Source organism: Lagopus muta, chromosome 8 (genome assembly GCF_023343835.1).
Source record: "Lagopus muta isolate bLagMut1 chromosome 8, bLagMut1 primary, whole genome shotgun sequence".
NCBI classification, from domain to species: Eukaryota; Metazoa; Chordata; class Aves; order Galliformes; family Phasianidae; genus Lagopus; species Lagopus muta.
In genome coordinates, this window is record NC_064440.1 from 34,842,117 (window position 1) to 34,863,307 (window position 21,191).

The 21,191-nt window shown below is 42.6% G+C and overlaps 1 protein-coding gene across 15 annotated transcripts in view; it reads left to right on the forward strand.

Moving 5' to 3' along the window:
* The window catches only part of TRPM8 (transient receptor potential cation channel subfamily M member 8), a 111,143-nt gene extending 94,361 nt beyond the window's left edge, over window positions 1–16,782 (forward strand). For 8 of the 15 annotated variants that reach the window (XM_048954199.1, XM_048954195.1, XM_048954194.1 and 5 more), the window contains 12 exons: window positions 382–527; window positions 1,144–1,256; window positions 1,937–2,153; window positions 4,916–5,007; window positions 5,992–6,133; window positions 6,925–7,096; window positions 7,555–7,732; window positions 8,906–9,096; window positions 11,383–11,482; window positions 12,300–12,333; window positions 13,607–13,687; window positions 14,870–16,781. In XM_048954199.1, the coding sequence (XP_048810156.1) occupies window positions 382–527; window positions 1,144–1,256; window positions 1,937–2,153; window positions 4,916–5,007; window positions 5,992–6,133; window positions 6,925–7,096; window positions 7,555–7,732; window positions 8,906–9,096; window positions 11,383–11,482; window positions 12,300–12,333; window positions 13,607–13,657 (1,436 nt within the window). In that variant the 3' untranslated portion in view covers window positions 13,658–13,687; window positions 14,870–16,781. Of the gene's footprint in view, window positions 1–381; window positions 528–1,143; window positions 1,257–1,936; window positions 2,154–4,915; window positions 5,008–5,991; window positions 6,134–6,924; window positions 7,097–7,554; window positions 7,733–8,905; window positions 9,097–11,382; window positions 11,483–12,299; window positions 12,334–13,606; window positions 13,688–14,869 lie in introns of all 15 variants that reach the window. The other 7 variants (XM_048954204.1, XM_048954206.1, XM_048954205.1 and 4 more) reach the window with 3 other exon arrangements.
* The last annotated feature ends 4,409 nt before the right edge of the window (window positions 16,783–21,191 follow it).

Below are 21,191 nucleotides of genomic sequence, written 5' to 3' on the forward strand. Positions count from 1 at the left end.
ACAGTTTTTCATCCCAACCCGAATTCTGCATGAAAGCTTAATGCATGCAAGTCTATTATGTGTAAAGTGTGTGCATATGTTGTTTTATCATGCTGAAAATTTGGAAAGAAGTCTTCAGTCTGCATGGTTTAATGTTCCAATTTTTAAGTCAATGAGGGAAATTGCATCCCAGTTGGTGGAATACTGAGTCTGAAGTTGGAGCTCAGTGTGTGATTGTGCTGGAAAGTCTATGTACAAGTATGCAGCAAGTGCCGTATGAACAAGTGTTAATGCTGCAGGACAGGATAATTCCTGCTGTTTGAGCTCTGCAACTGTTTCCAAATGGGGAAGAGGCTTGGAAGAGGTTCCTTCTCTCCTTATGGACCTGCCTGTTTCCTCCAGAGCTGTTCACCGAGTGCTACAGCAATGATGAAAACCTAGCTGAGCAGCTGCTGACCTATTCCTGTGAAGCCTGGGGAGGGAGCAATTGCCTGGAACTAGCAGTGGAAGCAAAAGACCAGCAATTCATTGCACAGCCAGGGGTGCAGGTAGTATCAGTGCAAAGGTGGTGCACGTATCACTGTAACTCTTGTGATCTGGGTGACTTTAGGAAGAAAAGCAAATATTCTTGCTGTCAAAATGCTGCATCCACATGAATAGCCTGTGGAAACTCCACTGCTCAGGCACTGTCCTCATGCAAGTCAGAACCTACGGGAGTGCTGTGAAATGCATCCCTTCTTGTGGCTTCCATCCCTCCTGGAAATGGCTGAATTGTCGAGAGGGGAAGATTATTTAGAGCAGTAGATCATAAAATAAAATAAGAAAAAAATCCTGATGATAAAAACTGCCCAAAGTGGCTTCTTCTTTGGCACAGCTTCTGTGTTCACACAGTGTGGATATACTGCCTAGTATAAAGTGCCTCATAAATCAGTTCAAGGCCTGTTTAGGCTCACATTCAATTCCTTGTCAGATAAACTAAAGGATGACTGGATTAAGGAACCAGCACGCTGTTACTGATGCTGCTGTATTGTTGATATAGGAATAATTGTTATTTTGTTTTTAATCTGAAGGTTTTTTTCTTCTAAATCAAACTTGCTGTGATAGCATTCCTAAGTTATTTTGTTGTTCTTGAAACAAATGAGAGTATTTTCCTTTTCCCTGCAGAATTTCCTTTCCAAGCAGTGGTATGGAGAGATTTCAAGAGATACTAAGAATTGGAAGATTATACTGTGTCTATTCTTTTTCCCTTTAATAGGCTGTGGTTTCATTTCATTCAGGTAATCAATTGGATTCTCATTAACAGAGTTAAAGCAAGTCAATTAATCATAGAATCACAGGGCAATTCAGGCTGGTAGAGATCTCTCAAGATCATCCCCTTGCTACAGCAAATTGCCCAGGATTGTGTCCAGTTGAGTACTGAATAGGAGCTGTGATGGTCTGCAGCACGGGTCTGATGGGGAGCGGCTGAGGGAACTGGGGTTGTTCAGTGTGGAGGAGAGGAGGCTCAGGGGAGACCTCATCGCTCTGCAACTGCCTGCAAAGAGGTTGTGGTGAGCTGGGGTCGGCATCTTCTGCTAGATAACGTCAATAGGACGAGAAGTAATGGCCTGAAGTTGCACCAGGGGAGGTTCAGGTTGGATGTTAGGAACAATTTATTCTCAGAAAGAGCAGTGCTGCAGTGGCACAGCTGCCCAGGGGGTGGGGGGTCACTGTTCCTGGATGCGTTCACAAACCATGGAAGTGTGGCACTGAGGGATGTGGTCAGTGGGAATGGTGCAGTGGGTTGAGGTTGGACTTGGGGGATCTTAGAGGCCTTTTCCAACCTGAGCGATTCTGTGATTACCTTGACGCTGCTATCCTGTGCTAGACTTTGCAAGCTTTCTAATTTTCACTTTGATAAATATTTCCAGGCATAAAAGCTGTGCTTTGAGACCTTTTCCTTCTTTTAATTCCTCAGGAAAAAACCTGTGGAGAAGAGTAAGAAACTCTTCTTGTATTACGTGTCGTTCTTCACCTCGCCCTTTGTAGTCTTCTCATGGAATGTTATCTTCTACATCGTTTTCCTGTTGCTCTTCGCCTACGTGTTGCTCATGGATTTTCAGAAGGAACCTACCATCCTGGAGATCATCCTTTATGTGCTGGTCTTCATCCTGCTTTGTGATGAAGTGAGACAAGTAGGCAGCTCTTGAAAACCAAAAATGTTTAATGCTAGATTTAAAGCCTTGCCTTGATGGTTTCCTCCCTCACTCATAGCTTAAGGCAGTGCAGTCTGCTTTAAAGTTAGAGAGTAACTGCTTCCTGGGTTGTGCATTCTGTCCAATGTCTGGTTCCTATTTACGTCCCAATGGCTGCAGCTTTGGGGCTATGTGGGTACATTGGTGCCACTGGAGATGCTTCTTAAGGGCTGCTTGATTGAGGTTGCCAAAGCAGTTGAGAACTTGGAGACTAGATTTAACAGAAGATTGACCTAGATACACACCAACAAACACTGGTTTTCAAGCAAATTCAGTATTTTGGGGACCTGAATCACAAGGTGCTGGAAATGTCAGTGTGGTTTCAGTGTACAGCTGCCTTCTGCTTGCCCTATGAAGCAAACAAGAGCTTCTGAGTGATGTGTGAATCAGACCACTCTCCAACCAGATCTCTCCCACGAACTTAAATGACTTGACTTAGTGTTGATGCTACAATGCTTAAATTTCTATGTAGTCTTTTTCCTTTTTAATAGTCATGGTAGTACCTTATTTAAGCCAGCTTTACTTGCTAAGGAAAATGGGATGAAAGTAAAAGACTGTCACAATGAAAACACCAATGGTGTTTGTTTCTGCTGGTTTAGGTTCTGGTGTCTCTGGACCTGTCAATGCATTTCCTGTGTGGACCCAGCAAAAATCCAGGGGAAAGGCTTAGGGGTAGAAACCTTTCTTCCTCCCGATGCCACTATTTCTCACTAACCTGAGCAGATAGAACAGCTTCAGATCCCAGTGATTTCTTTAATAGCTAGCAGCCAGACTGTATCAGCTTGATTATGGGAGTGGAGGCAGCTAAAACAGAGACTTTACTGAGGATTTAAACTTGAAGCTCATATCCTCACTTCAAAGCTATTTTGCTAAAGAGCAGAAGGCAGAACAGAGTCCCAGCCCTACTGGCTTCTTGGGATACTTTCTCCCTAGCTTCCTCTGAGATTGAGTGGACAAGTATGGGTCCAATTCTGCTATCAAAATATTATCTGTGTCCTTAATAATTACAAAATAGTTTTGTGTCAGATTTTGCTTTCATATCAAAGGAAAAGTCAGAGTAATGTTGCATGTGGTCCAAATGTAGATGCTGCAGTCAGATAACTATATGGAGGAGAAAATTGGTCCTTTGATAAGTAATGTGACCATGGAGTTACCAACTACTAGAAACATTCCCTTCCTGCTGTCTTCTTTGCCTCCTGGATGTGATCTCCATCCAGGTGAGTGGGCAGATGGAGGCGTCAGGCTGCAGCCTGCTACATTTAATACAGCTATAGGGCAGCGCTGTGCTCATTTCTTTGTGAAAGACATTTGGACCCTGTGCATCATGTAAAACATCAGTTCACTGTCATTTCTAGTTGTTTTTTTTTTGCCTTACTGAAAGCAAGGCAACTTATGTTTGGTGTAGGAAATTCTTAGAGTCAACCCAGTGTCACAGGATTGCTGTCCTCCCTCTGCGCTCAACCTTTGGTACCTTAAATAGTAAGAAAGGGGTGCGTATGGGTCCCGAGATGCTGAAATAGTATCTGGTAACATCTTGAGCCTTGCAACCTGCTAGCTGCCAAATACTTGTCTATCTTTAGCAATGCATGAGCCACCAAGTGTCAGAATTCTGCCTTATGAAGGGCTGATGGTCCTCCAGGAGTCAGGAGACTATGCTCCACATAGGCTGCAGCATTGTAAGCACTTGTTGAACCTCCAGTTATCTGCCACTGCATGGAATTACTTTCAACAACTGCATGTGAATTAGGGGGTTGGAGTTGATTTTGTTGATTACACAAGTCAGATCATTCCAAACATGAATAAGGTTATGGAGCTAACATTCTGTGGAGCCTTTGTAATGGAATTTTTTTAATAATCAGAGCTCAGGACTAGTGGCTTAAACTATCTCTGATTTGAATCCAGAAGTTGGTTGCACACATTTTCAATCCAGGATGTACTACCGGTCATTCAGTCTGGGAAACAGTAGAGATTCTTACTAGCATGGTAATTTAGAGTTAGAGAGTCTGGTAGTTAGAAGAATTAATTACATCAGCATCTTTGTTCTAAAGCACATGCATGTAGCTAGGGACAGGTTACTTGAATGGGCTCTGATGAAAGAGAAGCCTGAATGCTTCAGTTGCCCTGAAGCAGTGACCCTGCCTCCCCACATTGTTTCAGCTGCTCCTGGTAGGTCAAAGCAAGACTCCTTTGACCCAACTGGCAGCAGCTTGCTGGAGCATACTATGATCTACTCAAAAGCTCCCCGAGGAGCATTTGTGTTCATTCATGTGATCCCTAAGCACATTGGTCTCAGCCTTCATCAGGAGCATTCACTGTAGCAGCATCCATGTGATAGGGTTGTGTCCTCTGAGCACAGGAACCCACATTGTGGTGCAGTGTCTGCGGTCCGCTGCAAGAGCATTAAGTCAGTGAATTCTAGACATAGAAAATCCTGACGTGTAAGCAGTGAAAAACGTGTTGCCAGTAACTTCTGGCATTGCTGGGTTCCTAAAAAACTCTTTGGGTAAATTGGAAACAATCTGGTGTACGTATTGTGTCTTACAAAGTATTACCTGAGCAAGGAAACAAACCTTACTGTTGCATTGGCAGAAGATTTACCCATCCAGTGGGAGAGATGGGGGGAGCAAGTACTCGTGTATGAGCACCTCAGGTAACTGGCCAGTGCTGTGTGACTGTTGCTTTCTGCTCTTTTTCCATTCTAGTGGTATATGAATGGCAGTAAGTACCTCTCAGATCTGTGGAATGTTATGGATACCCTAGCAATCTTCTACTTCGTAGCAGGGATTGTGCTCAGGTGAGTGGCGTCTTCTCTTGTGGCCGTTCTGTGACATCCCTTTCTTTCCAGCTTTGACTGTAACTTGTCACGAGATTTTGGGAAACATGTTCCTGAAACTCCCTGTTCTTTACGAAGGCAACAAATACAACGACGTCTTGACTCTTTAATTGATTTTAACAATTTAGAAATAATTAGGTGACTGGAGGAGCACCTGCGTGAAACATTTGCTCTTTTGTTTAATGGAGGTTGAGTCTTTCCCTTGAATCAAAGTCAACTTCCCTAAACTCAGATCTTTCTGAGCCATTGGGACAACCGTTCTTAGTCTGGATTTGCATAAGCATGTTTACAAGAAGATGGCTTAAATGGACATAGATTTAAAGGCAGTGCCTTCAAGTCTGGCAATACAAAGCATAATAAGCTTTCAGGATAAAATGACGAATGTCCCAGATAGTCAGAAGTACTTTGGGATTTTTCCTGGCTCCTGTTATTGACTATTCAGTATGGTAAACTGGACTCTGACCTGTAGTGTGTTGTGTTTAAGTGAACTGTAATTTTACTTACAGTAGTGTAACAGAATGTCCTCGGTTCACATAAGCTGCTTTACACGAATGGGTGGGTTAACAGCCATGACAAAGATATGATGGTATTGTAATTGTTTGGTCAGCTATAACTTAGTTCTTGTTACCTCAGTGCAGCAGAGTGGTTGTTGCACTGTGATGAGGCTTAAGGATTACCTAAAGGTGCCTTGGTGTTAATATTAGAAAGAGACAGGAGAAGGCAGTGGTATAGCCAAGAGAGAATGTGTGTAAACATAGCAGGAGTTAACAAGTTTGATGATAAATATCAAGTGGGACTGGGTCAGAGTGGGCTTGAGACCCCGGGTAGCTGTGTTGTTTTCCAGTGATTCGCTTTTCACTTCCCATTTCAGTTGTTCCAGTGTGTTTTTATGTTGACTTCTGTATGCTTTAGCCAATGCTCTTCTTCGCTTTCTGTCTCCATCAGGCTTCACTCATCTGATGAAAGCTGTTGGTATTCTGGGAGAGTCATTTTCTGTTTGGACTACATAGTTTTTACTCTGAGACTGATCCATATTTTCACCGTTAGCAGGAATCTAGGACCCAAAATTATTATGCTGCAGAGGATGGTAAGATTCTGGCAGCTGTTCAAGAGCATTTAAATAAATGATATGACAAGGTGTCATATCAGCACTGTTCTGCTGATGGCAGCAAGTTCACTCCTTCTGTTAAATCTGCTAAACAGAATTAATTAAGATTTGAATAGGACCTAATTAAGAGCAAGGCCTTTTCCTCTGTGCAAGATTGAATTTCAGACTAAAAAAAGATTAAAGAACAGAAGAGAAATTTTTCTTCCTCGTAGCCTTTTGTCTTACGTGTTTCAAATGTTTCAGTGGCATATTTCGGTCACTGGAGGAAGGTTGGTCTGCAACAACAGGAAGGCTTAACTAGGATATTGCTAGTCTTCACATATCTGTCTGCCACTGAAAGCTGGAAATGTATGAAACCACTAGCTGGAGTGCTGGGAATATTAATGCCAGCTTTAAGCCACCTGAGATGGCGTTTACAGAAGTGGTGGCTGCTTTCACCTGGCACTTGGCTGCAAGGCTTACTGGTGTAATTGTTCCACAAATAGCTTTTACATGTGGATCTGTTTTCTTGTGGAATGAAGCCTGTCTGATGATGGTGGGCCAATCTGTATTCTGAAATTTCTTGTTTTTATGGTTCTGTAAACGTTTTTGAAGTTCCCTTGTGGGAATAGTCAGTTATTTCTGTACGTGCATGTTGGTGGCTGTGAATTTGCATGAGAATGATGCTAACCTCATAGACTTTTCTGGTACGTGCTCTCCACTCTCACATCATATCAGGGAGAAAAATGAAACGTGGGACGCCAACACATTTGCTTGTTGTCCTTTTTCAGATGATAGATGTCTTCTTCTTCCTCTTCCTCTTTGCTGTGTGGATGGTGGCCTTTGGTGTGGCCAGGCAAGGCATCCTGAGGAAGAATGAGCACCGCTGGGAGTGGATATTTCGATCAGTCATCTATGAGCCATACCTGGCTATGTTCGGCCAGTACCCTGATGATGTTGATGGTAGCTATCTTCTCTGATTGGTGGAAGGTTCTGTCCTTTCAGTGGTTGTCCAGTCCGTTGTTTGAGTGGGAGAGGAATAATTCTGTCATCTGTGGTCTTCAGGGGGTCAGCAGCTGACTCATTTCCCAGGCTGAGGCCTTTGAAGCAAGGCCTAATATGAGAAATTAATTCCATGTCTAATAGTTTCCAGCTGTTCAGTTCTCCTCTGCTACCGCTTATGTCTCTAGGTGCCAGCCTTCTTTTCTGCCTAGATAGCCAAAGTAGCTGTAATATTTGAGGCACAGCATCTGCCCTTTTGTCCCCTTTTCTCCAGAGAACAACAAGGAAGGTTTTATGTTTGATGGGTGGGGGGGGAAGAGGGCACAACACATGTTGTGTTCAGTTGCACTATCTGGGGCTGAACCAACAGAAAGAGAGGGAGAAGTTTCACTGTTTGCTCTCCTCTCTTGCCCTTTGAGGTACCACCTACAACTTTGACCGCTGCACCTTTTCTGGGAATGAGTCCAAGCCCTTGTGCGTGGAACTGGATGCCAACAACCAACCCCGCTTCCCAGAGTGGATTACTATTCCCCTTGTGTGCATATACATGCTCTCAACTAACATCCTCCTTGTGAACCTACTCGTGGCCATGTTTGGGTACGTAATAAAGGAGTGATCATCCAGCATTCTTGTTGAACCTCATCTCACTGGTTTCAGACCAGTGATCCAGCCTGTCCAGATCCCTCTGTAGGGCCTTGCTACCCTTGCTAGGCAGATCAACCCTTCCTAATAACTTGGTGTCATCTGCAAACTATTAAACAGCTCTTAGTAATCACCAGCTGGAAGGGGTCACCATGAAGCCTCCCCTCAGCCTCCTCTGCTCCAGGCTGAACAAACCAAGGGACCTCAGGCACTCCTCACACATCATACAACAGTTCCAGTTAATAAAACCACATCTTTATCATAAAAAGATTGCTGTAATAAGTCATCCATTTGGTCTAACACGACTGATAGTTTGGAAATTTGGGATTGCTCTTATGATGTAAAACAACAGATAATTTTCTTGCCAGTTAAGGTCCTACATTATCTCATGGAAGGGTCCATGAGGATCTCAACACAGGCATTCTGAAAACACCCACTTAACATTTAATGACAGCAATAGAAGTTCAGGCACTCTGTGAATTGTTTGCTCTCATGGCTTTGGCTGTGTTGGGATCATGCAGTACTTGAGTACAGTAGGTCTGATCCATGCCAAAAACCCTAATATCTCTAACAAAAACTTCAATAGCTTTTTTTTTTAAGTGACCTATTTTTGGGGTTTCTTTTTTTGCTTAGAAATGTTAGCTGGTGAATTAATGAGATATAGTATCTTGTAGTGAAGCATTCTGTTCTCATGTGTTTCATGTGTTTAGACTGAAAGAAAATTGCCTAGAGCTAAGATAGTGAAAACACATGGAGTATTTTCTCCCTTTTTCTAATTTTTGAGTTTATTTTTTACTTTATCTTTTTTTTTTTCCTCCTCTACTGTCTTAGTTCCATATGTTTGAAGGATTACACAACAAAGGATTGCATGAAAATGATGCTAACCTCATAGACTTCTCTGATACATGCTCTCTACTCTCACATCATATCAGAGAGAAAAATGAAATGTGGGACGCCAACACAACAAAGGATTACACAAACTTGTAACCAGGGAAAATGACTGGCTCCAGGATGACCTTACAAAAACACGGCCTAGTACGATAAAGAGAAATATTGTAACTTGCCTCTGATTGAGTTCCTTGCTGAATAGCTAATGATACCTGTGCTTTCTCCTCCTTTGCCTGTCAGTTACACTGTTGGATCAGTGCAAGAGAACAACGACCAGGTGTGGAAGTTCCAGCGTTACTTCTTGGTCCAGGAGTACTGCAGTCGCTTGACCATCCCCTTCCCTTTTGTCATCTTTGCCTACATATTCATGGTGATGAGGAAATGTTTTAAATGCTGCTGTAAGAATGAAAGTAAAGAGCCATCTATTTGTTGTGAGTAGGATGGTTTCTTCCTCCTTGAAAGTCAGCTCAGGGGCAGATGCGTTGCAATTCTTTCATGATGTGCTGTGTTTAAGCCACATACTTTGGGCAGGACATACTCAAGGGCAGAGTAGAACCTCGAGGAGGTGGATGGAGTGGAAACGGAGAGCAGCTCATTTGTGTTCTCCATCAAATGCAAAGCCACTGGAGATCTTTTTGACAAGATACAAATCAAAGCCTCAGCTTCTTGTCAACTCTGATCTTCATCAACTCTGATCTTCATTCAGCCCAAAGTTGTGCTCTGTTTAGGGTATGGGAAATCATACTGCTAACATGCTAAAATTCTAACAGGAGGTTTCAAAAATGTTGCTTTTGTTGTGATTCTTAGTCACTGTCCCTCAATAGCTTTGTGTTTGGTCTGGTTAGAGAGCTTTTGAGTTCTACCATGATACCTGCTCCACTTGAGTACTGTGCAGATATCCAGTGCTTTCCTGTCTTCCGGGGCAGAATTACTTAATGTGCATCAGTTAAGATCAATTAAGTCTTCAAATTATTTGTATCATTTTAGGACTGCTTGTGATGCTTGCTAGCTTCAAAAGTTGTTTGTGTGTGTGTGTGTGTGTGTGTGTGTGTGTGTATTAGAGCACTGAATAAATTCATTCAGAGGCTGCAGCTGCTGAAAGTCATCTGCATGTTCTGCACAAAGAAATTAAAATAAACTTTTTCTGGTCAGCTTCTGGTAGGGCATTCCTCCTGCACCGTTCCCAAGTGCACTGATGCCTGACTTGGTATGCTCTAAATGTTGAGGTAACTTGTACAGGAGGTGGCCTTAGTCTCTGATTACTACTCTGCCTCCTGGAATTTCTTTTTCCCTTTCTACCTACCAGCTGATACAGCTATTAGCTGCAAGGGCAGCCTGACAGCTGTTTTCTTCATGGGCTCTTCCATCTGCTAGCATGTGATTGAATGAACTACAGAGACTTTCCTGGCCCTCTGGCAAGTGGACAAACCACCCCAAAAGCAGAGGAATGGTTTAGTCCCCTAGCAATCCCCTTATTTCCTTTATCAGAGAGCACAGATATGAATTGTTTTAACAAGCTTTTTTCCCCCAACTAGTGGAATGTCTTCAATTATTAAGTGCCATTTAGAAGCAGAGGAGAGATAAGTTGAGCTAATTGACAGACTTATTTCCCTCCATCAGCATCCTGACTTTTGCCGTGCAGCACAGGCAGGATTTGTTACTTCATTAGGACAAAGGCTATATATCTTAGGGCTATAAAATTCCTTAGTGCTGACTAAAATGGTCTTGGCTGTCCACTTCCCTTTCTGGGAAGGTTGTTTAACAGATATTTCTGCACAGATGATTCACAGTTGTGCATCTTGTAGTGACAGCAAATATAAGAATTAATTAAAGCCAGAATGTCACTTTAGTTGACATGTTGATGGGAACTGAGAACTGCACAGAGAAAGCACTGAATTGACTTGCGCTGTGTAGAGGAATCAGGGCTGAAATCATTTGTTGGCTCTTGGCTGCACACCTCTGTGACTGAATTAATTGCTCCTGAGGTTACATCAACCTTGGTGCTTCTTTAGAGAGCTGCAGTTGGTCTGGAGTTGCAAACAGATAAGGGTGTCTGTAATTGATGTACAGGCCTTATGCTGGCTTTTGAAGGGGAAAACTTAGCTGAATTTTGTCGTTATTAGGACCCATATGGTTTGGGCTAATCCAGTTGGAACAAGATAAAGTGCAGAAATATTATCCTAGAGGACTTTGATGCCTCCAAGTTTGTCTTGCTCTTTGTCATTGTTTAATTTACAGCATCAGCAGGAGATGCTTTTTAAGAGAAGTCAGTATTACAGCATTTTGAAATGTTTGAGTTGAATGGTAGGTTATACACATTCCTAACAGATGTTTTCTTAACAATCCACTATAGGAAAATGCAGAAGCAGTGAATACAAAGAGAAAGTTGACACCCACGTAGGAACTTTCCTATGCCTGGTGGAATGGCTGCAGTTTCACAAAGCACTAACAAAGACTCAAAAAAAAATCAGAGAGACTTTTGTTTGTTTTTGTTGCTGTTTTTAACCAATTGTGATTGCCAGGAGCATGCACTGTAATGCATTAGGGTCATGTTGATCAAAACGTTCTCAGGTGGAAGCAGGGCTGTGAATGTTCTCTATGCAGGGAAGGTAATAGCAAGCACTAAGCCAGTCTTTGTGCATCTCGTCAGTAGGGACACAAATGGACCGAATCTGATGTTTTCTCTGTATTTTTGTTTTTTTACATACATTCCCCAGGCTCAAAAAATGAAGACAATGAAATTCTGTCATGGGAAGCTGTCATGAAGGAAAATTACCTGGTCAAAATCAATACCAAAGCCAGCGATACCTCAGAAGAGTATGTCTAGCCTTCTTTGTCTTCATTCCGTTAATGTTCTGTTGAGTATTTTTAGTGATCCCAAGTTTTCAGCAGCTCTACATTTTTACAAACTATTGTGTATATGATAAACCCAGTATGAACTCAATAAATAAACCCAGTATAAAGCTGCCTTTTGGTTTTTTTAATAAGATGATGATTCTTTTTTTCCCTCTCTATTAGTTGCTGCACGTTGGCTTCAGAAATAGTTGATTGGGCTGGTTGGTAAAATGCTTAGACTACCAAATTGTGATGCACTGATTATCTTTGGGATCAATCCCAGCATTTTCAGACTAATAGTATAAGGGGAAAGATAAAACTAGAAAACAGCTAGAAAACATTACCTGCTATGTGTGATGGCTTAATTTTGTAGACAGCTTCCAAGAGCTTCAGAATTTCTCCAAATCAAATGTAAGAGAAGAGCTGATAAGAATAGATGGGGAAAAAACAGAATAGATGGGGAAAAAATGAAGCCTTCCATACTCTATCCCTGCTGTGGATGTTGCCATTTTATGAACATGTTAAGTCTACACAGAAAGACTCAGCACTGGATAACGTGTTAAAAACAACAGGTCATGTTTTAAATTTGAAGAGTCTTGACAAGAAAGATGTAAAAGTGCAGCATTAAGAATAATTTGTATGTAGTAATTTAGTAGTAGTAATGTAGTAAAATAATTTGCAGTAAATGCTTACTGAGGGTAGGTAAACACTTTTTGGCCAGTGAGGAGTAGATGGGGTGGGCAGCCAAGACTTCTTTAGTATCTGGATTCAGCCCTCTCTTCTGTGTCTCTGTTTTCAGGATGGTGCATCGATTCAGACAACTGGATGCAAAGGTACTTGTTTTTCATTCTGCTCTGGGGGATGTGCCTGTGTCTGATAAAGCAGATAGTGGCTCACTTGGAAAATGAATCATTTGTCGTCTTTGTTGCTACCACCAGGATCCCATTTTCGTGGTGCTTTTTTAACCTGCTCCTTTGCACCCTTGATTCTGTATGTAGCTTCATATTGTGCTGGAAAATGAAGTAGAAAGATGCATGCATAGCGTTGGAGAAGTGTTTTGCAGTACCTTTGATTGGATGGGCAGCAGTAAAGCCAACTGTCCACAAAACTGCAGCATTCAGCTGTTTATATGACCCTTGAAACACTGATGGGAAGAAGCAGCATTACACAGAATACATCCTTCTCAAATACATCTTCTATCAAGTTCAGCCTCTAGGCCAGATTGCAGCAGGGATCTCTGCCAAAGGCCTTGGTCAGGGTTACCTAATGAATACCAATTCTGGGGCTGTTCAAGATGGCCTTTATGCTGTTGTTTCTCTGACAGTGCATCTGCATTGCTGTAGAATTTGAAGGCAGCTGCGTGTGTGAGGATGTTTTCTCCAAAGTGACTTTTTTTTTCCCATGAAACATCCCAATGACTTCCCAAAGGAATAAGATCTTGCTCTCCCTAAATTGTGGTGCTAGATACTATTCCTTGGCTTGGCATCTCTGCAAATTTATATTGCAGGTGTTAAAGGAAAGGGATATTAAAAAAAACACAACAATGTGGGGTCCACAAAAATACACTGATCAGCCATCTCTGCTTTGGAGGAGCAAAAGGAGATGGGAGATAGTTTGGAGCTTTTAGCTGCTTGATGCCTGCTTGTTAAATAACTAAATTACATATGTATTAGGGCTCACTGCATTAACTGAATAGCTGAAAACTGTAATTGGAAGAGTCTTTTCAAGTACTATTGTATTTGAGATAATATTTTGCAAGGCAATTGCTTGTATCTCATATTACTTATTAGCATTACTTTTGTGTGAAAAGCAATATTAACAGTGCTTCATTTGCTGCCATGGTGTGACTACTGAATACGAAGAGCAGTCAGTTACTGCTATCTAACTAGTGGCTGGCACCTGCAGGGTAGCCAGGTAAGCAGGAGTTCAGACTAGGGGTTTTATGCTCGTTGTTGCTGATGTTGTATGGCATTTTCTCGGGCATGTTTGTTCTATGTTGTTTAAAGGTACTTAAAACTGCTTGCTTTTCCTGTTCACTTTCTACCAACCTGAGCTGCAGTCATCTGCTGGAATGAATTAGACTGACTTGTTTTTTTAATTCTTAAGCTCTCTGATTTGAAAGGCCTCCTAAAAGAGATTTCCAGCAAAATCAAATGAATGTGACTGAAAAGCAGCTATCTGAGCAGGGTAAGCCCTCTTTAAATCCATTCTCTGACTTGAATGATTTATCTGTGATATTAAACTAATGTGCTTTTGGAAGTCCAACTAGAATTAATTAAGAACATAACTTTCTTCCATGGTTTCTAACAATTTTTGCGGAGGTTTAGAGTAGTTATTCTGCTTTCTTGGTTGTAGAATAGCAGACTTTTGGTGATCATCTCATCCAAGCTGCTCAAACAGCACCAGGTCAGATCAAAGTTAACTGCAGTTTGGGACATTAGATACATACGACATCCAGGGCTAGCACTAAGCTTCAAGGATGATGATAGAGTGGCTGGGAGAGTGTTTGAAAGAGTGATGAGTGACTGGAAGTCTTAACAGCATAATCTAGAAAGGAGGGAATTAATTAGCCTAGGAAAGAACTGAGAAGATGACCGTTATCTTCAGCTGCTGTAGTATCGTAGGATAGTTGTGGTTGGAAGGAACACTTTGATCCAAACCCTGCTTAAAACTGGGCTAGCTCAGATCAAAGTTTCAGGAGGAAGGAAACCATACATTCTTCATACACACAACAGGCTTAATTCACAGCGGGGCATTTCTAAGTTAAGTGACAGGAAATGTTTTTGAGCAGTAGCACTTGTGATGCCATGAAGCAGTCTGCTTTGGGAGCTTTGGAAACCCAGTTTGGCTAAAAGCTGCCTACAGTGTTTTAGGTATATTTAGTCTTGTCTTCAGAATGGTGGACAGAACCGGAGGCCCTTCCAACCTGTTTATGTCAGAGCTACTGGGAGTGACCTCTGGTTGTTACTAGTCAGTGTCTTGAAAAGATGGAGTCCCTTTCCAGCTCATGCCCACTAAAATGTCTATGTGACATCCTGGATGTGAGCATCTGCAAAGACATAACAAGTGAGGCACTGGCACAGGTTGCCCAGAGAGTTGGTGGTGCCCCGTCCCTGGAGACGGCCAAGGTCAAGCTGGATGGGGCTCTGAGCACCTGATGGAGCTGTGGGTGTTTCTATTCACTGCAGGAGAGCTGGACCAGGTGGCCTTTAGGGGTGCCTTCCATCAAATGATTCTATGATGTTAGGTGATGCAGAGAGTTCACTGATTCAAAGTGTTTTGCAAGACATCCAAGGTTCCAAGTGGACGGAATGAGGGTGAAAGCAAATCTACGATCTCAACTCTAAAATTTTTCTTTTGCTCACACAGGTTCCGATTTACCAAGAATCTCAAAGCTGGCAGAAACCACCACGCAAACAGTCACCAACTCACCAGAGTGTCAGTGTCTCAGTTCTGTTTTTAACAAGACAACCTTTTCACCTTGTTGGATGACGATGGTAAAACGTTAAGACTGTTTCTCTCCTGTCAGAACTCCTGCATTACTCAAGCTCATTTTCCCTTGCTTTCCCAGAAACTCAATGACAGAAGATAGTTCTTATCAGCTTCTGTTAAAATTCGCTCCTACTTCCAAGCGTACTGCTGCTGCTGTAATCACTCTGCTTTTGAATTTCACTTGAAGGAATCTATTCATGGGTTTCCTTTAGTGACCAATTGCTTGTCTTAATAAATCTCCCTTTCCTCTCCTTCATGTAGTAGCCATCTCTTCATGTACAGCCTATCTGCTGAAGTCTGTAATGCTGGCATCTCAGGTCCAACAGCCTTACCTGGGACTGCAGATGAACTTCCCTCTTCTACCTGTAACTGTGTAGCTAGCAATGCAGAAAATCAACTGTTACAATCCTGCGTGAAAAGGATGTAATTCATACAGAAATACTTTGGAAACGCCTCATGTATAATCCTTACTTGTTTCTATGGGTGGGATTGGAGCATTGTAATTTGTTTTTTCTTTCAAGCATCTGTTTGCAGATGTTTGCATTGTGGATTTCAAGTTGCGAAGAGGTTGTTGGCTAGCTTTAAATTTTGTTATACTTGCTATGCTCTGGCTGCTCTTGCTGTTTTCTTTCTAAAATAGCAGCTGATTTGTGTGGCATTTGTGTGATATAACTGGGTGCATTACCAGCTGTAGGGAAACCACTCCAAATGCCCCTCATTTACCTCGCAATATGTATCCATCTTCATCTCCAGCATCTAGGAGCAATCACCCAGTACGTTTGATTCTGAAGACTTAGTTTTCCTTATCTCACTATGGCACCTTTAGTCCACGTGCTTTACCATGGCATACAGCTGGTTTGAGGGGCAGCAGGCAGAATATATGAAGGCAGGACATACACAGCTAGGTAGGTGGAGAGAGAATTTCTCTGGAAGCAGAACATTTCCTATGGCAAATCAACTCATCTAGTGCAAAGAGAACCATTTACTGCCTGGCTAAAAAGCACAGCGGGGCAACAGAAGGATACAAAGCATGGATGTTCTGGGGGAATGTTTCTACCTCTGAGATGCAGCTGACTGAGGTACAGCAAGCTGATCAAAGAGGCCAGTACACGCATGCATTCTGCAGGTAGACCTTTAAATCTGACCCCTTTTTCTTACATACCAGAAAACACTCCAGATCGTCCTGCTTCATTGTTTGCAGAAGCTGCTCTGTTTTTTTCTGTAAAAGCAATAGTTTTCCAGGGAAAACTGATGAGGCCTTGACAGAAGGGTTACTAATTATTTCTTGCTGCTTGACCTTTCCTGATGTTACTGTACAGCCTGCTTTGTCCCGGGGTATAGAGCATTACAAACAGTAGTGTTCCTGATTTTTATATATATGGAGATTTCAGTATTTTCCTGTAAAAAGGATTAGGAAGAACTCAGCAAGACCTTCATAATACTCTGTGGTATGTAGAATCACATTATAAATAATTAACATCAATTTACTTTCTAGAAATTATTTCTTGTGTGATGTTTGCATATCTAGGATGTGAAAAATATGCTTTCTGTACATAACTTTAATTTATAAAACCTGCAGGATACATGCCAGGACTCATAGTGAATAATTCCTTTGTGAAATGTTGAATGTAACATCGAGATGAAGTCTGAAAGAACAAAATGCTTGGGATACCTATTCCTGCTTCTCCACCTTGTGTGTGTGCGTGCCTTTCCTTTGTGGCAATGAATCCTTGGACAACTCAAGCCTTGAGCTTGGCTCCCTTCAGCCATGGCCCCCAGCTGAGGACTGGGAGGAGTGGGGATCTCCTCCAGAGACAGGAGGGGAAGGAAGGAAGGAGCCCGCCTGGCTCCCTGCTGCCTTGCAGAAAGGAGATGGATGTGGCTGAAAGAGGTTTGTGGGCTTTGGATGGATGGATGGAGCCCTGCAGCAAGAATGGGGCTGCCACAGTGCCCAGTAGACTTCCTTGCTGGTTAAACTTCTCCAGAAAAGAAAGAGGGGGGGGTTGGCTTGGTGTTTTTTATGTTGTTGGTTGTTTGGTTGTGGGTTTTTTTGAGGAGTGTTAAGAGAGTGAGCAGGGATTAACAGCAAATCAAGGTTCTCCTGAGAGTCCAGGATTCAGCTGGGACAGCCGCTGTGACAACAGCAGGTTGTCTTCTGAGAATACATTCAATGGACACAACAGCACAGGACCACAGGACCAGCTAGCTTCAGTCTCCCCCCCTACACAGGATGAAACAATTGCTGTGACAGCTTGTTTAGTAAGCCCTAGCATTTGTGCTCAAGTGAAACTGCAAAACTTAATGCACTAACACACAATACCATGTGGGCTGCAGTGAAGAACACCAACTCTATCTCAGACAGACCCAGTATAGCAAGATGTGATTTGAAACAGCGTGCTGCACATTAAAATAAACTTGATGAGATAGTCATGCACCTAGAAGAGCTTGCAAGTGATGAAACACAGAATTCACTTGGAAATATTTACTCAGCTCTGCTGGAAGCTGATGGTGAACTGATGGGCAGATATTTGCAGATGAACTCTTATGTACAATGTTTGGGATGAGGAAAAAAACCTTGAAAATTATCAGTATGGTCAGCAAAATGTAAAAAACAAAACAAAAACCAGGAAGATGTATCTCTCTTTCTTTGGCTTTCCAGGTAATGGTCTTTGAGGCTGGAGGTAAAGTTTGTCTTGCATCAACTACAGCATTTTACCAGTGACCCCATAAGAACTATTACTGCTGAGCTGGCAGAAACAGGAAATATAAATATTTAATGTTTCAAAGGCTCAAGGGAACGAAGAGAGACCTCTGAAGTTCTGCTGCAGGCTGTGATGTTTAAGAGCAGCCACCCAGTGTGCAGTGTTGAGATTTTGTTTGCTGCAATGTGTGCTTTCTATTGCTTCACTCTCAAAGTCCACAGCAACGACAGTAAGAACCACGCAGGTTTAGGCTGTATTTCTTAGACCAGCATGGATTGTGCACCTTAGGATTACAGTGCAAAGAGGTTTGGGCACTGCCTCTATGCACTCATTGAATTTAATCTTTGTAAATTGTTGTGATGAGCTCAGTTTCCTACAGCTTTCAGTCCTGAGACAGAACAGCTCAATGAGTTCCCTGGAACTAGAGCAGATATTGCAAAACATGAAACTTCCAGAGTGCAAAATCTGAACAGACAAGATGGATCTGTTTCCGTCCTTTCCATTCCCACTGTGGGTGTGGGAAGCTGAGGTGTCACGGTGTTCATTTGTTTTCACTTCACTGTCCTTTTGGCCATCAAATCTTTCAGTCTTGCTAGTGCTTTAAGAGAAAGCTGAGAATGGCACAGAGAAATGCAGCCAGCGTGGCATAGGGTACCATTTCAGGAGGGTATGTGGGCAATTGGAGAAATTGGAAAAAAGAAAGACTTGTTCTCCTCCATCCCAGCTGACCCAAGTGGGCAAGAACTGAATAACTTCTGACAACCCATGGACTGTGCACTGGTGTACCATTGCCTCCTAGTTTCTCCAGGGGCAAACAAGATCCAAAGGGAGTTGAAGTTGAGTCTCTGTTGGTGTCTGTGAACGATGGCTCAGGTCTCAAAGTCTTTGTTAGTTTGAGCAAAATCTGGAAGACTTTTTCCTGTTGCTATCGCCTATAGTCAATACAGCAATTAGGCTTCTGCATAATGAGAAACAAGTTAACCACAGAGAAGGACTTTTAGGGAGCCTTTTGATTTTGCCAGTGCCAGAGCTAGGAAAGGAAAAAAAAAAATGCAAATAGCCAGCTTTTCTTTTACCTAGAGAGACATCATTAACTTTTATCTGCCAGGAAACAAGCCATGGGGAGTAGTTTCTGGGGGGCTGATATGGTGTTTGGACTGTTTTCAAGAGTACAGATGTAGCAGCGCTGCACAATTTACATTTTTAATGAAAATGTATATTGCAATAATCAGAATTTCAGAATGATTGTTCTCCCAGTAGTCTGGGAACAGCTGGGAGTGAAAGTGGTCTGAAAACAGTCATGCAGGAGAAGTTTAATAACTCTGATGTTCTCTTTTCTTAAATGGTGAGTAACTGTTTTCAGTGTGCGCTAAGTTGGATGTATCTCCCTGCCCTAAGGTGCTTGGCAAGCCTGTAGCATTGCCTGGTGTTGTTGTGACCAAAGTGCAGGACCTGGCACTTGGTCTTGTTGAAACTTACACAGCTGACCTCATCCCACAGTCCAGCTTATCCAGGTCCTTCTGTTCGGCCTTTCTACCTTCTGGCAGAACAGCAATTACTCCCAGCTTGGTGTCATCTGCAAACTTTCTGAGGGTGCACTCAATCCCATCGTCCTGATCATCCGCTGATCTCTACTCTCTGGAGATATGTCCAGCTTGTTTTCAACCCCCTGCCCACTTTGTTTTCAACACTCTCTGCCCAGTTGGACAGGACACAGCAGGCTCTCTTAAGAATCTTGAATCTCCAGCTCAGTTTAAATCTTCAGCATTGTGGTGCCTTGTCCTGGCTGTAGGGGGAGGAATATTATTGGCCTTCCTATGGCACAGAGAGCAGTTAAGGATATCTGAAAAAGAAGAAGGGCAGGCTTTGCTACAGATGAGTGTGTCCAAGAGCTTGGAGGGAATCTCTGTAGCTGCAGTGGACAAGGAGAATGGATGTACAGAGGAGGCTCTGACTTCTGATGAAGTTTCAGTCAGTATTTTGATCATGTTCCCAATGCTGAAATTTAAGTTGGCTGACAAAAAAATCAACTTCATTTTGAAAGATGCACTCACATCACAGCTTGGGTGGGATGGCACACACATCTGGTGTGGCACTACCCTGTAACGTGGCTCTGATAAGCTTCCCTTTTTACACTCTCTGCTTATCCCCCCCCCATGCAGGCATGGCTTTTTTTTCTAGCACGGTCTCTGTTTTCATGTGCACTTTTAGCAAGTGCCACATGAGCCCTTTCCTTGTTTGTAGCATGACTTTTGAATCCAGTGACATTCAAGGCCCACACGTGGGCAGTTGTTTATTATCATGTCTTACAACTACATGGCCTTTACAGGTCTTTGTCCAAAAGTACTTTCAGTATTAGTGCTGCCTACCAGAATCCACCCATCTGCCATGCAAACAGTCAGATTCCTCCAATGTGCAGCCTTGCAGTTGTCTGCCATCCTGCAATCTGGCCTCTTGTGAGAAGGAAGGAGCTCCTGACAACTGTGTCCTTCGTCCAGGAAAGATGAATAAACTGTGGCAACGCTCTGAAGTAAGAGCTGGTGTTGGATTGTGAGCACTGTTGAACTGTCACAGCTGTGAACTGCATTTGGCTCATCTGGAAGATATCCCTGGTGAGAGCCAGGGACAGGAGGAACTCTTCTGATGACTTTGCTTGGCTTAGCTTTGCAACATCATTATTTATCACTTTTGGAGTGCAAAGCCCAGACTGAGGAGGAGATGAATTGCTTGTTCTTTCAGCATTGCTTGGAACATGACTTGCTTTGAATAAAGATGGGAGTAGCTTTCCTTTTTTGACTGCAAGTATTTGGAGGTTTTTCCCAAAAATAAGAATATGTAGCCACCTCTACAGCACAAGTTATGAATGCAGCAATGAGGAATGGCAAGGAGGTGTGATATTGGCATTGCTGAGTATTGATAGGATGCTGAAGGCTACCTTAATCCTAATGTAGTCCACCAAGGACAAGCAAGTAGACACAGTAGTCTCAAAGGGGCAACCTGTAGTCAAGAAAGTATAAGCAATCAATCACAAATATGGGGAAAATTGAGCAAAAAAGCAAACAAGGGAGGATGAGGAATGGCCCTATAAGTGATGTTCATTAAGGCCTGACTGCGTATTAAAAAATGCACTCATCAGTATTGAGGTGAGGCTAAAATGAGACAGCAGCAACCTCATCCCAAATCTAGAATCTTTGAGCCCCACAATACACACATGCAGCGAAGTTGCAATAGAAGAAGCGATTAGAAAAGGGAAATTGTTCTGTAAACAGCACTATATAAATAACTGCACTTCTGTTTGGGGTGTGCTTGCTTTATGAAGGATCGCCAAGGGCCTGACTCCACTCAGAATTAAAATAGAGGCTTTGCATGGATTCTGGATCTTCTTATTGACTATGTGCATTGGGCCTGAACCCCACTAGGAAGAACAATTCTTGGTGCCCAGTGTGGGGCTCCCAAAGCAGCCTTGTCCAGTCTTCTCATTGGTGTTGGCAGTGGAG